General features: G+C 51.5%; 1 protein-coding gene across 3 annotated transcripts in view; it reads left to right on the forward strand.

The window, feature by feature from the left end:
* Window positions 1-12,136, forward strand: part of ASTN2 (astrotactin 2) — a 327,690-nt gene that overhangs the window by 235,923 nt on the left and 79,631 nt on the right. For all 3 annotated transcript variants that reach the window (XM_061352931.1, XM_061352932.1, XM_061352933.1), the window contains 2 exons: window positions 6,907-7,040; window positions 8,216-8,364. In XM_061352931.1, the coding sequence (XP_061208915.1) occupies window positions 6,907-7,040; window positions 8,216-8,364 (283 nt within the window). The remainder of the gene's footprint in view (window positions 1-6,906; window positions 7,041-8,215; window positions 8,365-12,136) is intronic.

Consider the following 12,136-nt stretch of genomic DNA (forward strand, 5'->3'; position numbering starts at 1 on the left):
TTAACCCTAATGGTTCTATGAAACCCGAAACAAACTCAGAGCTGCTTTAGCAGAGCAGCTTCTCCAGCTGCAGAAGTGCTTAGGGGGTGGTGTGCTGAGGGGGATGCGGGGAAGTGGGGCAGCAGAGATCAATCTCGCTCCTAGTGGGAAATGGATTCAACCCCCTGTTGTTTGTATTTAAGGAGACAAATGGATGTGGAGCCTGGATTTTAGGAGACCCCCAGGACCTTGATTTAATTCGAGACTTGAGTAATCTCAGCATCTGCCTGCAGCCACGGCCCCCTCACAGTGTGGAGGCTCACTGGGGGACACATCCCCACACTGCCAGCCCCATTGGCCTCGGCAGGAGCCCGACACATGGCTGGGACACTGGCAGGGCTCTCAGCAAGAACTGCTTTGCTGCCTGTGCAGGGACCATTGTCTGCTTGTGCCCCATGCACTGATGATGATGGAGCACGTGTCCTTCCTCTCCTGGAGCAGGCTTGCTGCTCATACAGACCATGGCAAGGTGGTGGTGCTGGTTTCAGAGGGAGCTGCACAAACCAGTGTCACTTTTCCTTCTGGATGCAGCCCATCTCTGTGCCCTTGCTGCTCACTTGCTCTGGTGGCTGTGTTTCAGCCAAGGGGAGAAATGTAGCTGGTTCTGATGTCTTCTGTTGGTTCTTGGTCAGTTCTTAGGGTCACAGTTGTCTTGTGATTGCTGTTGGAAGGCACAGTGTGATGGAGCCGTGCCCTGGCAGTGTACTTGGAGCTTTTCTGTGCATTTATACCAACCCTGAATTACCAGGATGGAGAGTCTGAAGGATCCACAATGGGGTGAAACGTGCCCATCATACCTCCAGCAATGCTTGTCCATAAAGGTGGTGGGGAGCCCACACTGTTCAGTGCAGACTGGGCTCACCATTGTGGCTTGGAGTATCCAAGTGTATTGCTGGTGCTGTGACCCCTCACTTTGGCATTGACATTGCCCTCAAGGGCACAGCAGATGGAAAAGAGCACAGCTGGGAAATGCAGGATCCTGGTGCTGGCACCCCAAGACCCTCTGCAGCAGGAACTGACCTTGTTGGGCAATGTCTGGGCTTTGCTGCTGGTCTTGCAATCACAGCTGTGCCTGGGAGAGGAGCCCTTGACTCTGTTGGGTGAACATTGTCCCTGCAGCCATCCCCGTTCAGCCCATAGGGAAGCAAATCTCCATTGTGTGAGTCCGGAGATGTGCTTGGAGATTGGTCCTGGACTTGGGCAGCACCAGGGCAAACATGAGCCTGAAGGGGAGGGATGCGGGAGCTGAGGCAGAGGCTGGAGAAGTCAAACTGGGACTCATTTCTCAGGGAAGTTTGGCTGTACCCCTTGAATCCCATTCAGGAGGGTGGATATCTGGGCCCTTCCCATTGCCCTGTATCTCAAAGCTACTTCTGATGTCCTCTGCCTATGTGGGTCCAGCAAAAGATAGGTGAAGTTTTGCAGGAGGCTATGGTGACAAGGTGAAAGGCATCCCCAAGGCCACAGGCTCACTTTGGCCCCTTATGCAGCACCCAGAGGCCAGCATTCCTCCCTGCACACACACAGCTTCCCTAAAGCAGCCCCTGAAGGCGTGGAGAGCCAGTGCCAGGGATTTCATTTTCCACCTCCAAAGATGAAAGGGAGCCAGGGCGAACGGCGACACTGTGGAGGTGAATGCTTTGGTCTGGGGTCTGTGTGTGTGTGGGGGGGGGTTGTTTGGTTGTGCTTTGGTTTAATATCTGCTAATTGGCCCTTATCCTCCTCCTTGCACTCGAGCATCCTGCTGCAGCTCCAGCCCACATCCGACTCGCGTTTCCAGGGGAAGAATAGCAGCATTGTAACCGCTAGAATGAGGAGCTTTGTAGCTGAGGTGTGAAAGTGGAGCTGGCTCCGCAGCACGGGGCTTCGCTTTCCCCCGCTGCCAGGTTTTACAGTGTCCTCTGCTGCTCCCTCGGATCCCATCAATAACACAAAGCAGGATTCTGCCCACCCTGGGTCTCTTCCAGCACCCTGACCTTTCCGGCACAGCGCTGTTGTGCCTCCCCAGGATGAAGTGCTGGTGATGCTGCTCCCCGGGGACAGGCAGCCGGAGGCAGGCAGGGTGTGAGCAGCACAAGATGAGATCACCTGCCAACAGCAGTAGGGAAACTTCATCCTCCTTCGCTGCGAACCTGGAGCAGACTTCCAGACGCGAGCTGCATGATCCTGGAAAGAGTCTCTGGCCTGGGAAATCCGTAGTTTTCCTCCTCCTTCCTCCCCGCCCCTGACATGTCTAGACTAAGGGGCAGCGTTTATCTCCTGTGACCAGCATGGAGCTTTACTGTAAGGGCATGGAAAGCTTTTCCTGCAGCCAAGCAATCATCGTGGTAGCATCCCGTTCAGGCTGTGAAATCCCTGCTTGAGCCTACGCCCTGTGTTCTTTCCCTTGATGCTGTTGCTATCTGCAGTCTGCCTGGAGCAGAGCAGTGTCCAGGAGCTGGGGTCGGTGGTCCTCTTGTGCCAGGCTCCATATGGGGTAGCATCGCTGGGTGACTTTCCCTACACATGGGGCCTGTCTGCCTGCACGACCCAGCCTCATTCCACTCTTCTTCCTTTCCTTCTGCATTGAGGAAGAGAACAAACAAGCAAACAAAGACCAGGGAAAACAGTGCAAAGCCCGCTTCTGGATCATCCCCACTGTCTGCAGCACATCCCTGTCCAGCCTGTGTGCTCATTTGTGATGGTTTTAATCTCCCTGTATTTTAGTTCTCCCAGAAGCTGAAGTGTGTGCACCAACCACAAAGAAATCTAGGCTTAAAGAAACAATGGAACCAGGTTCTCATATCCCTGCCAGCCGTGGAGAAGACCAGATATTGACTGATAAGCACCCGATACATGTCATTTCCAGTATCCCATCTGGAAACAGCAGCCCCTGTGGTGTTGCTGATGCAGATCTGAAAGGTTCCTTCATGTCCTGCAATTTACCTCTCTGAGGATGTCAACAGAAACCCCACAGTTTGAAATAACTTAATGCTTCTCCCTCCATCAGCCAGGTCTAACAGAGGACAAAGGAAATGTTCTTGTATTCTGTTGCAGAGTGTCTAAGCTATAAAAAGGGCCCAAATGGCTTCCCCCTGAGCACAAATAACAACAGGAGAAAGATCCATATGCAATTGAGTGTAGGATAAATGCGCTTAGCTGATCGTTCGTTTCCCTAATATTTGTTTTATGAATAGGCTTAACTTATGGTAAGATGGGACTTTATGGTCCTCTAAGTCTTGCTTGTGTCAAAACAAATGAACTAGCCATCTAGGGGGGAACTATCAATCCAATAGATGTGTGTGTATGGGTGTGGGGAGTCAGGCCTATTATACCTTTAAGAGCAAATTAGATGCTGTTCTTATGATTCATAATGCTATATATCTAATGGCATGACTCGTCATCTAGAAAATAAACGTTTCGAGCCAGTTTCTCATCTCATAAATTTCCCCTCTGGCACTGAAGGACATAAACTAAATGGGCTGACTCACAGGGAAACAACACAATTTGGATACTTTGAAATGAAAGATAAAGTTGCCTTTGGGCACACAGAGGCGTTGAGATCCCAAGGAGTGGTTGGTGAGCACATTGAGGGCCACGCTACCATCCCCAGCACACAGGGATGCTCCTGGGAAGCCCCTCATGCTGGTAGGGCCTGTTGGGGTTTCCTAGTTTGGTAGCTTTGGTGTGACCACCATGGCGAGATGGTTATGGTGGAGATGGTCGTCTTGTGTATGCTGTCTCCTGCTGGGATGCAGGGGGTTACTGCACATTTCCAAGCATAGCAGCAGGGAATAGCAGGGACTGTAGTGATAGGACAAGGTGTAATGGGTTAAAACTGAAACAGGGGAAGTTTAGATTGGATATAAGGAGGAAGTTCTTTACTGTAAGGGTGGAATGGGTTGCCCAGGGAAGCTGTGAATGCTCCATCTCTGGTAGTGTTTAAGGCTAGGTTGCACAGAGCCTTGGATGACATGATTTAGTGTGAGGTGTCCCTGCCCATGGCATGGGGATTGGAACTGGATGATCTTAAGGTCCTTTCCATCCCTAACTATTCTATGATTCTATGACATATGGAGTTTCCCACTCCAAGGCAAATGAAGAAGCATCCTCAGCCACCGCAAACCAGGGAGGTCCCTGTGCATTCCCACTTGAAGCTCTCCCAAAGGCTGCTGCTGCCCGTGGGACTCAACACCTTTGCTGCATCCTTTGTCCACTGCTTTTGGTCTTCTGTGCTGTTGGGCTTCTGGTTTGGGTGGCAGCTGCTGTGCCTCTGGGTATGTGTGGTCAGTCCTGTACCTCCCAGGCTACATTGTCAGGAGAAAGGGAAGGACATGGCTGCCACCTTTGGGGCTGGGCTATTGCTCTTGCAGGGGAAGGTGACTTCAACTGCTGATCTCTGCCTGAGAGCAGCCAGAGCCTTGAGCAGGCTGGGGAGCTGAGGGCATGAGGGGTGGGCTGGGTGTGAGCTATATCAAACACTTCAGTGCTGGAGGACCAGAGTCCTCAACACTCATGGGCACCTTGCCTTCATCCTGCAGTTTCTGAGGTGCAACCATTCCCACAGGGCAGGCTGGTATCCCCATGGTGGGTGTAATGCTTCCTAAAGTGATGGCGAGCATCTTTGTGCAGTGAGCTCCATCCCTTCTTTCTACATGGTCTTACCCTTTTCCCCTCCATCAGTTCGCTCTTGCCACTTCCCCACCTTTTGCCATGCACTCCCCTGGGAAGATCCTAGAAACTGCTGGCTTGGAATCCTGCTGGAAAGTGAGACAAGGTGAGTCCTGGCCCTGACGTCAGCTGGATGCAGGCACCGGGGGCTGGCCATGCTCTGAGTAACCTGGTTAGTGCACGTAGGTGCTTTAATGAGAGCCCTGGAAGGATGCATCACTGAGCTAACCTTGTTTGTGTAAAGGTTGACACAAGGCAGATGATGGCTGGGAACCTGCAGGATCTAATTGAAACGTGCACAGGGCAGAGCAGGGATTGCTCATCCTGCCTTGCACTCACCAGCAGAAATAAGGAAACAGAAGGAAGGAATTGACTATTGGATTTGGCTAAAGGGCAAGGATGGGGTGGGTGAGATTTCATCCTTGGGTTGGGATGTGCAGGGAGAGCAGTGAGGGTCGGGGATAGGGTCAGGGTGACAGCACAAGGATCTACCTATGTCTGTCTTCACCCGCAATGCATGTCTGTGCACACATGGACCCACAACACACGTGTCTATCCTGCTTCCTAAGGAAAGCATACACTTTCCCATCCATCTACATGAACCATTTTGTGTTTCTACCCTGCACAGCACCGCTGCTCCCTACACAAGTGTATCTGCACTCATTTATTCATGTATTAGATAAACTCCTCTCTGTTGCCCTTGCTTCCCTCACTTTGCAGCACCCCCTCCGGCCCAGCTAAAGAACAAAGCAAAATAACATCACATTTTCTCTCTTTTACATGTTTTTTTCCTTCCTTTCCTCTTTCCCCCCTTTTTGGAACAGTCCCATTTTGTAAAATGCCTGGAAGCAGAAACTGCTTCAGACACAAAAGCCTGGTTAAAGGTGCTCGGGGTGTTCGGCTCCGGACAATGGGAGCCCTGATGTCAGGCTCTATTTATATCCCTGCTTTCAGAAACCTCCCCAGATGGTGCATTTCCTAGAGCTTTCTGCTCAATCCCGGAGCTGCTGGAGCTGTCCCTGTCCCCCTCAGAGGGTAGGGATTTATCTTTAAGGCATGACCTTTGGTATCACTGGGGCCAGGCATCCGCAGGCAGCTTTGAATGGGTGGAATAGAGCTGCTGCGAGCCGGGCTGCTCTACATGGATGAGGACCCATGAAGGCATTTCAACCCCAAAAATGCCTTGTAAAAGGTCAAAAGCATTACAGAGAGGTTTGTTTTAATGGATGGAATTTTGGTGATATGATTATTGTATCAGGGCATTGCAGCTTTACAGGGCTGGAGAGAACATTCACTGTGTGTGTGTGCAGGGAGAGACCTGTCTTCTGAGCTGGGGGTTGGTTTAGGCACAACAGGCAAAGAGTAGCAGGAGAAACCACTTTAAATCCATGTAGTCTGAACCACAGCAGGGTATGGAGCGAGGGATGCTCCGTGCTGCAGTGTGGGCACCAACACCAGGCTGCAGGGAATGCACCATAGGGTTAGACATGGAGGGCTTTGGGAATTCAGTGGTGTTTGAGCCTCAGATTCAGCAGATGAAAAGCCGTTATTCTGGGGATCCACTGGCCTCATGAAGAGCATTGGGAGGGCTCCTGGTCAGGTTGAGGACAGCCTGCAGAGAGGAGGCCAACACCCTGCAAGTGTTTAACGGGATTCTGTCTTTTGCTTCCACATGATGCTATTTTGCTTGTGAGTAGTCCTTACACAGTGAATAAGGCAGCAATTTGCTTGCAGGAGGGCAGCTCCTATGAATAACCTATGAGAAGGGTGGAAGTGTGGCTGGGGATGGAGAAATTAATATATGAGGGACAGAAACAGCTATGGGGCAGGCACAGGGATGCATTTCATTGCGCGCGGCAGCACGTACCCTACATATGATGTCTGGTGCCACAACAGGCTTAAGTTAATGTTTCTTCAGGCAGTTTAGTCCCCCAACACAGGATTCCACTCTAGAATCATGCAGATGCTCCCCATCCCCACCCAGGGATGAACCAGCATCACTCGATACCCAGGAGCTAAAGCACAGGGAGCGGAAGGGATGCTCCCAGGGCCATGCAGAGGGTCTGTGGCAGAGGTGGGGAGGATCCATCCTGTACTCCCTGATCCTGGGGCTCTGCACACATGTATCCCTGATGCTCAGTCCTGCACAGTCCTGCTGCTGGCTGGATTTCACCGAGCCTTTAGCACACGTGTTCACGCTTTTTGTTCTCACATCAGGCTTTCAAGGGAGCCCTGATGAGCTCATACTGGTGCTCGGGGAAAGGCGATGTTATTGAAGACTGGTGCAGGTGCGACCTCAACGCCTTCGATGAGAACGGACTCCCCAACTGCAGCCCTCTCCCTCCACCCGTGTACGTATCCATGTGAGCCCCTTCTATGGGTCACAGCCCCCCCCCAGCACCATCCCCTTCCTGCAGGCTCAGGCAATGGGCACCTCCTGCCCCTCACCTGCAAGCCCAGGGGCCGCAGGCCAGCACTCCTCACTGTGAGACTGATGCAGTTAGGACATCCTGGCTCCGACTGTGGCCCTGGAAGGTTTCCTTGTAGATTTTCATCACCTGATTAGCAAGGCTTGTAGAATGGGATTTCAAATGCTGAAAGAAATGGAATTACAGCGCAATTCATTGTGGCTTGTCAGAGCAAGAGCAAATCAGGAGCAAACTGATGGGGAATTAGCTGAGAAAGCAGGAAGACTGGCTCCAGCGAGCCACAAGGAGCAGAGCACCTTCTTAGTGAGCCAACATCCTCAGAGGGGATTCATTTCCCATCCCGAGTCCAACAAACACACTTGCATGTTTGGAGCTGGACTCTCTGTAGCCCTGTACTTTGTATTGTCATTTACCCTGGTGCAAAGAGAGCAGATGCCTTCTCACTAACACAGCCAGGAGCACAAAGCTGCTCTGCTTTGTCCCCTACCCACGTCATCCCTGACCTGGGCAGGAGCTCCCGCACAGCTGCCCTGCTTTGGCTGATGCTCACACCCATCAGAGCCTTGCTCACTTGCAGCTGGGTAAATTCACAGCCACACCTGCCCCTTCTCTCCCTCCCTGTGCTCTGGCAATGCACACAGGACCCTCCCCTCCTGTAGGCTCAACCCTGCTGGGTTATGTGAAGGTTAAGCTGGAGCCTCCCTGTCTTTTCTGCTCCTTGGTTTCCTATGGGGCTGCTGAGGTTCCTTTAGGTGGGATTCTAGTGGAAGGTGTCCCTGCAGGGGTTGGAACTGGATGAGCTTTAAGGTCCCTTCCAATACAAACCATTCTATGGCTGTATGGATGGCTGGGTTGCATGGCTGTGACTGCATGACCTAGGCTTTTCCAGGAGGAGGGGGAAAGAAGGACACATTGCAGTAGGGTGCAACTGACCTTCAAATGGAAGCTCTTCCATGCTCTCCTACCTGCTTTCCTGTTGTGCACATTGCTGTGTATGAGTGTGAGCCCTGCCTGGGGCTGTGCTGCTTGCAGAGGTGGATTCCACCCTATAAAGGGAACTGATGTCTTACTTAGTGTCTTCTCTGTCTCCTGCCCAGCCTGCGGCTCTCCCCCAGCGTGGAGCCCTCCAGCACCGTGGTCTCTCTGGAGTGGCTGGATGTGCAGCCTGCCATCGGGGCCAAGGTGTCTGACTACGTCCTGCAGCACAAGAAGGTGGATGAGTACACGGACACGGACCTCTACACAGGTGGGTGCTGCTCCTCTGGGTGCAGAGGGTACAGGGCAATGCATCCTGTGCCCTGCCTGGCTGGGAGCTGCTGCGTCTGTGGACAGTGGTGCATAGAGCCAAGGTGTTATAGGGGTGTTTGAGAGAAAGGGGAAATACAAGGACACAGCATAGCAGAAGGAAATGATTAGCATTTTTTGGGGTAGGAGAGCTCTGAGTTGAGCTTCTGAGTGAAGTGATTGGTCTGAGTAGGCTGAAATGCTACAGGATAGTGGCTGCGGGGAGAGGGCAGTTCTGAATAGCTCAAGGGCTTTACTGATCCCTTCTAGTGAGTACTGCATTGCATGGCAGCCTTTGAAAGGACACTTCAAGTTGCCTTACACACATAGTAAAGTAACTCAAAGCCTCTAATATATAAGGAGATCATTTAAGCAGCACAAAACTTCTCCAGGGGAACCTGAAACTTCCCTGGGTTGGAGTTTGGTTCCCAGCTCAGGCTTAGACTGAGTGCTCTGTGCCTTGCGAAAGCTTTGTCAGCAATTCAGGCTGTGCTCTGGGAGCTGCTGGGGTGTGAATCAGGGGGGTTGATTTGGGTGAATCAGTGGTTTATTTTGGAAAATAGGATTTGAGACCTGAAGTGATGCTGCTGATGCATGGAAAGCCAGGCAAAGCCTCCCACTGCTTTTTGCTTGAGGATTTGGGATGTACTTTGTTAAAGATGCTCATGTGATATGTCAAGGGCAGCTGGTGGTGTTGACCAAAGCAGAGATTTCCCTTTCTGTGAAGGCTGCTTCCTCCAGATGCTATCAGTGGCCGTATTTCAAGCCCTTCTAGGTAAGGGAACATGAAGAAAGCTTCTACCTGTCACTGGAGCAAAGGAGCAGCTTTGTCATTGGAGCTCAGCAACAGCTCCTGCTCTGTGTCATTAAAACCTCATTTGGTTTAAGGCTTATGTGAGGTGTTGTGTGTTCATGCTGCCTGCAAGGACAAGGAACCAGCCTGGAGGTAGGGACAGGGCTGGCACTGGAGAGGGGAAACCTCCCTGTGTTCTGGCAGGGGCTTCCTGGCCATCCAGGCAAGGCTTTTGTCTGTGTTCTCGTGCTGGGAAGGTGACTTCAGGAAGATCAATCAGATCAAGCTCAGGAGCTGTGCACAGTCCTCAGGTCTTGGTCAGAAGCTTTCTCAGCTTGTGGAGGTGGCTTGTTTCTTCTCCTTACTCATCTCTGAGCCAAGCCCTGTGCTGCAATGAGCTGCCATGAAGTGCTCCAGCTCACAGCCACAGGCAACTCTTGATCCTCTCTGTTCATCTCAGACCAATCTATTCTGCATCTGCAGCCTTTCCTATCCACTTCCAGCACTGCCCCATACAGCCATGGCCCCTGGGTTATGGTTCCTGGCATGAAAGGAGGCTTGTTCTTTATCTTGGAGGGGCACCCTCCAGTAAGGGAAACAGAAAACAAGCCACCAAAGGAGGGGCTTTGTTTTGGATGGGGATGCCAGATTGTTCACACATCACTCAGGTGAGGCCAGGCCAGGGAAAGGTGGGGTTTCACCTCTGAACTGGCCGGATTTCTGCCTGGCAGCCAGAGGAGGAAACAGAGATGATTATTAGTATTATTTCCCTTTTATGACTGCCATGTGTTTGACAGGCGATTGAATTCATTGTGGGGAGCTGCCCTCCCCTCACCTTGCTCTGGGGATTGCATGGGACAGAATAACCCCATTAAAAATTACAGAGAAAAGCCAATTCTAAATGTCTCCTTTTTTTCCTGTGTTGCTTAGAACTGAACAGCATTCCTGCCTCCATTCCTTTATTACCCTGCAGACCTCTAGTGCCAGATGACTTGATTCTTGCAAATACCATGTGTAGGTTTGCAGAGATGCTGACTGCTATAGGCTTCACTTGTACTGTGCTTCACCCAGCCAAAAGTCCTACTGTGGGTGTTCCCTCATCACCATCACCTACCCATCTGGCTGCACCTCATCTCCATCACATCTGAGCAGCATCACTGAACAAGGCAACCCCAGAAGGGAGAAGCTTTGGGAGAGGGGTGTGGGACATGAAATTTTGGGCATATCTCTGGGGCAGATCTTCCTTCCCCATCAATCTCCTGGCAGGTAGGTGCAAGTTGCTCTGTTACTGGGACATGTATGATGGGGATTTGTAGTGTGGCAGTGCAAGGCTTGAGGGCTCTTAAGGCTGCTGCCATTCATTCCTTGCATCTCTTGAATCAAAATGTGTGGGTCATGTGTGCTTGTACAGGGGTTTGTTTGTTTTATTGCAATTGTATTCATTTCCTATTGGGATTCCTGGTGTTGTCTGGGGCTAGAGCTGTGCCAACCTGCTCTTCAGCCCCATGGCAAGCTAGAGGGTACCTGCCCTCTGCCTTACGCGCCTTCTGGCTTCCTCCTGCTCCCCAAAAACCTCTGGTCACTCACTCTTGCCAAACTCTTTGGCCTTTGCAACTGGAAGATGGAGCCTTTTCCTTCAGCCAGGAAGTATTTGCTCCACTTCCTCTTGGAGCAGTCAGGAGGGACTTGGGAAGCTGATCTAACGTGCATCCCCTGTGCACAGGGCAGTGATGCTATGGGATGGGGTGGAAGAAGCTGGGAGCTCACATGGGTTGGCTGCCCTAGGCTGTATGTGCTTCTTAAACAGGCTTATTACTGGTACTTAGGAAAACACAGCCCTTGGACAACGTGAGGCTAATAGGAGGTGAACTTGTGTGCGAAACAAACCATGCTTTCAACACCACCAGCGGAGAAGGTGGGGAGCAATTACACCCCAAACTGTTGATTAAGACTTGTGGAAATTGTTCCTAGCTGCATGTGTGCACCCACTTTGTAGTTGAGTGATGCTCTTTGTTTGAACATGGGGCTCTCGAAGAGGGCGCGAGTGTGTGTGTGTGTGTGTGTGCATGGCTGAGCCCGCCAGCGCATTATGTCATGGGCGAAGCAGGCGCTGCGCTTGAGAGAGGGAGAGGGAGAAATGTGTTTTACAGGGTGAGGTACAAACTGAAATGGCTGTGAACATCTGGAACTGATATTAGGGCTTGGAAAATGTTTTCTGTCACTCCAACGCTCCTCTGGAGGGAGGTTTCTGAAGTTAAGAAGCTCCAAAGGGGATGAGGGGGAGGGATGAGGGGATAAAGTGACCGTGGTGCGAAGTGCTTTTCATGTCTCAGTTCTGGTTGCTGTAGCTATGCCATGCTGGATGGGGGTCCTGGGGTATCGCTCATTGTGGTGGCCTTGGCTTAGAATGTCCCCTGAGCCTTGCTGCCTGAGATGGTCCTGCATGGGGAGTGCTGCATCCTCCAGCCTGTGATGGGTAGAAGGGCAGAAGGATCCTTGCCCTGGTTTTAGGGTTGGGAGCTAAGGTGGGAGACCACAATTGAAAGATGAAGGCTGAAATCCTCAGGTGAGGTGTAAGAAAAGACTCCCAAGCTTTATTATTTCTCAGGGATCCTTTCTGCTCCTGTATCTCATTGGCTGATCATGTTCAAAGAAGAGGTAGCCCTCATCAAGAACAGCTTGTAATTCCTGAGCAGAACAGAAACACAACCTGCAGAAGAATGCAGATGCTGACAGCTTGGTCAAAGTCTTCTAGTATACTAGGGCCCTCAATACACAAGCCTGTGGCATGGAGAAGAGCTGGCAGGAGGGTGTCTGGAGAATAGGCCGGGTAGAATGATGTACAGAATGAAGGGTATGAGCACGTAAAACCTATGTGCAGCACCATGCCAGAGTCGCAGGCTTCTCTGGAGCAATGCTGTTCTGCAGAGGAGCCTTTGAA

The sequence above is a fragment of the Neopsephotus bourkii genome, unplaced genomic scaffold (genome assembly GCF_033783945.1).
Source record: "Neopsephotus bourkii isolate Nb327-2 ecotype Australia unplaced genomic scaffold, CSIRO-AGI_Nbou_v1 NB_659, whole genome shotgun sequence".
NCBI lineage: Eukaryota > Metazoa > Chordata > Aves > Psittaciformes > Psittacidae > Neopsephotus > Neopsephotus bourkii.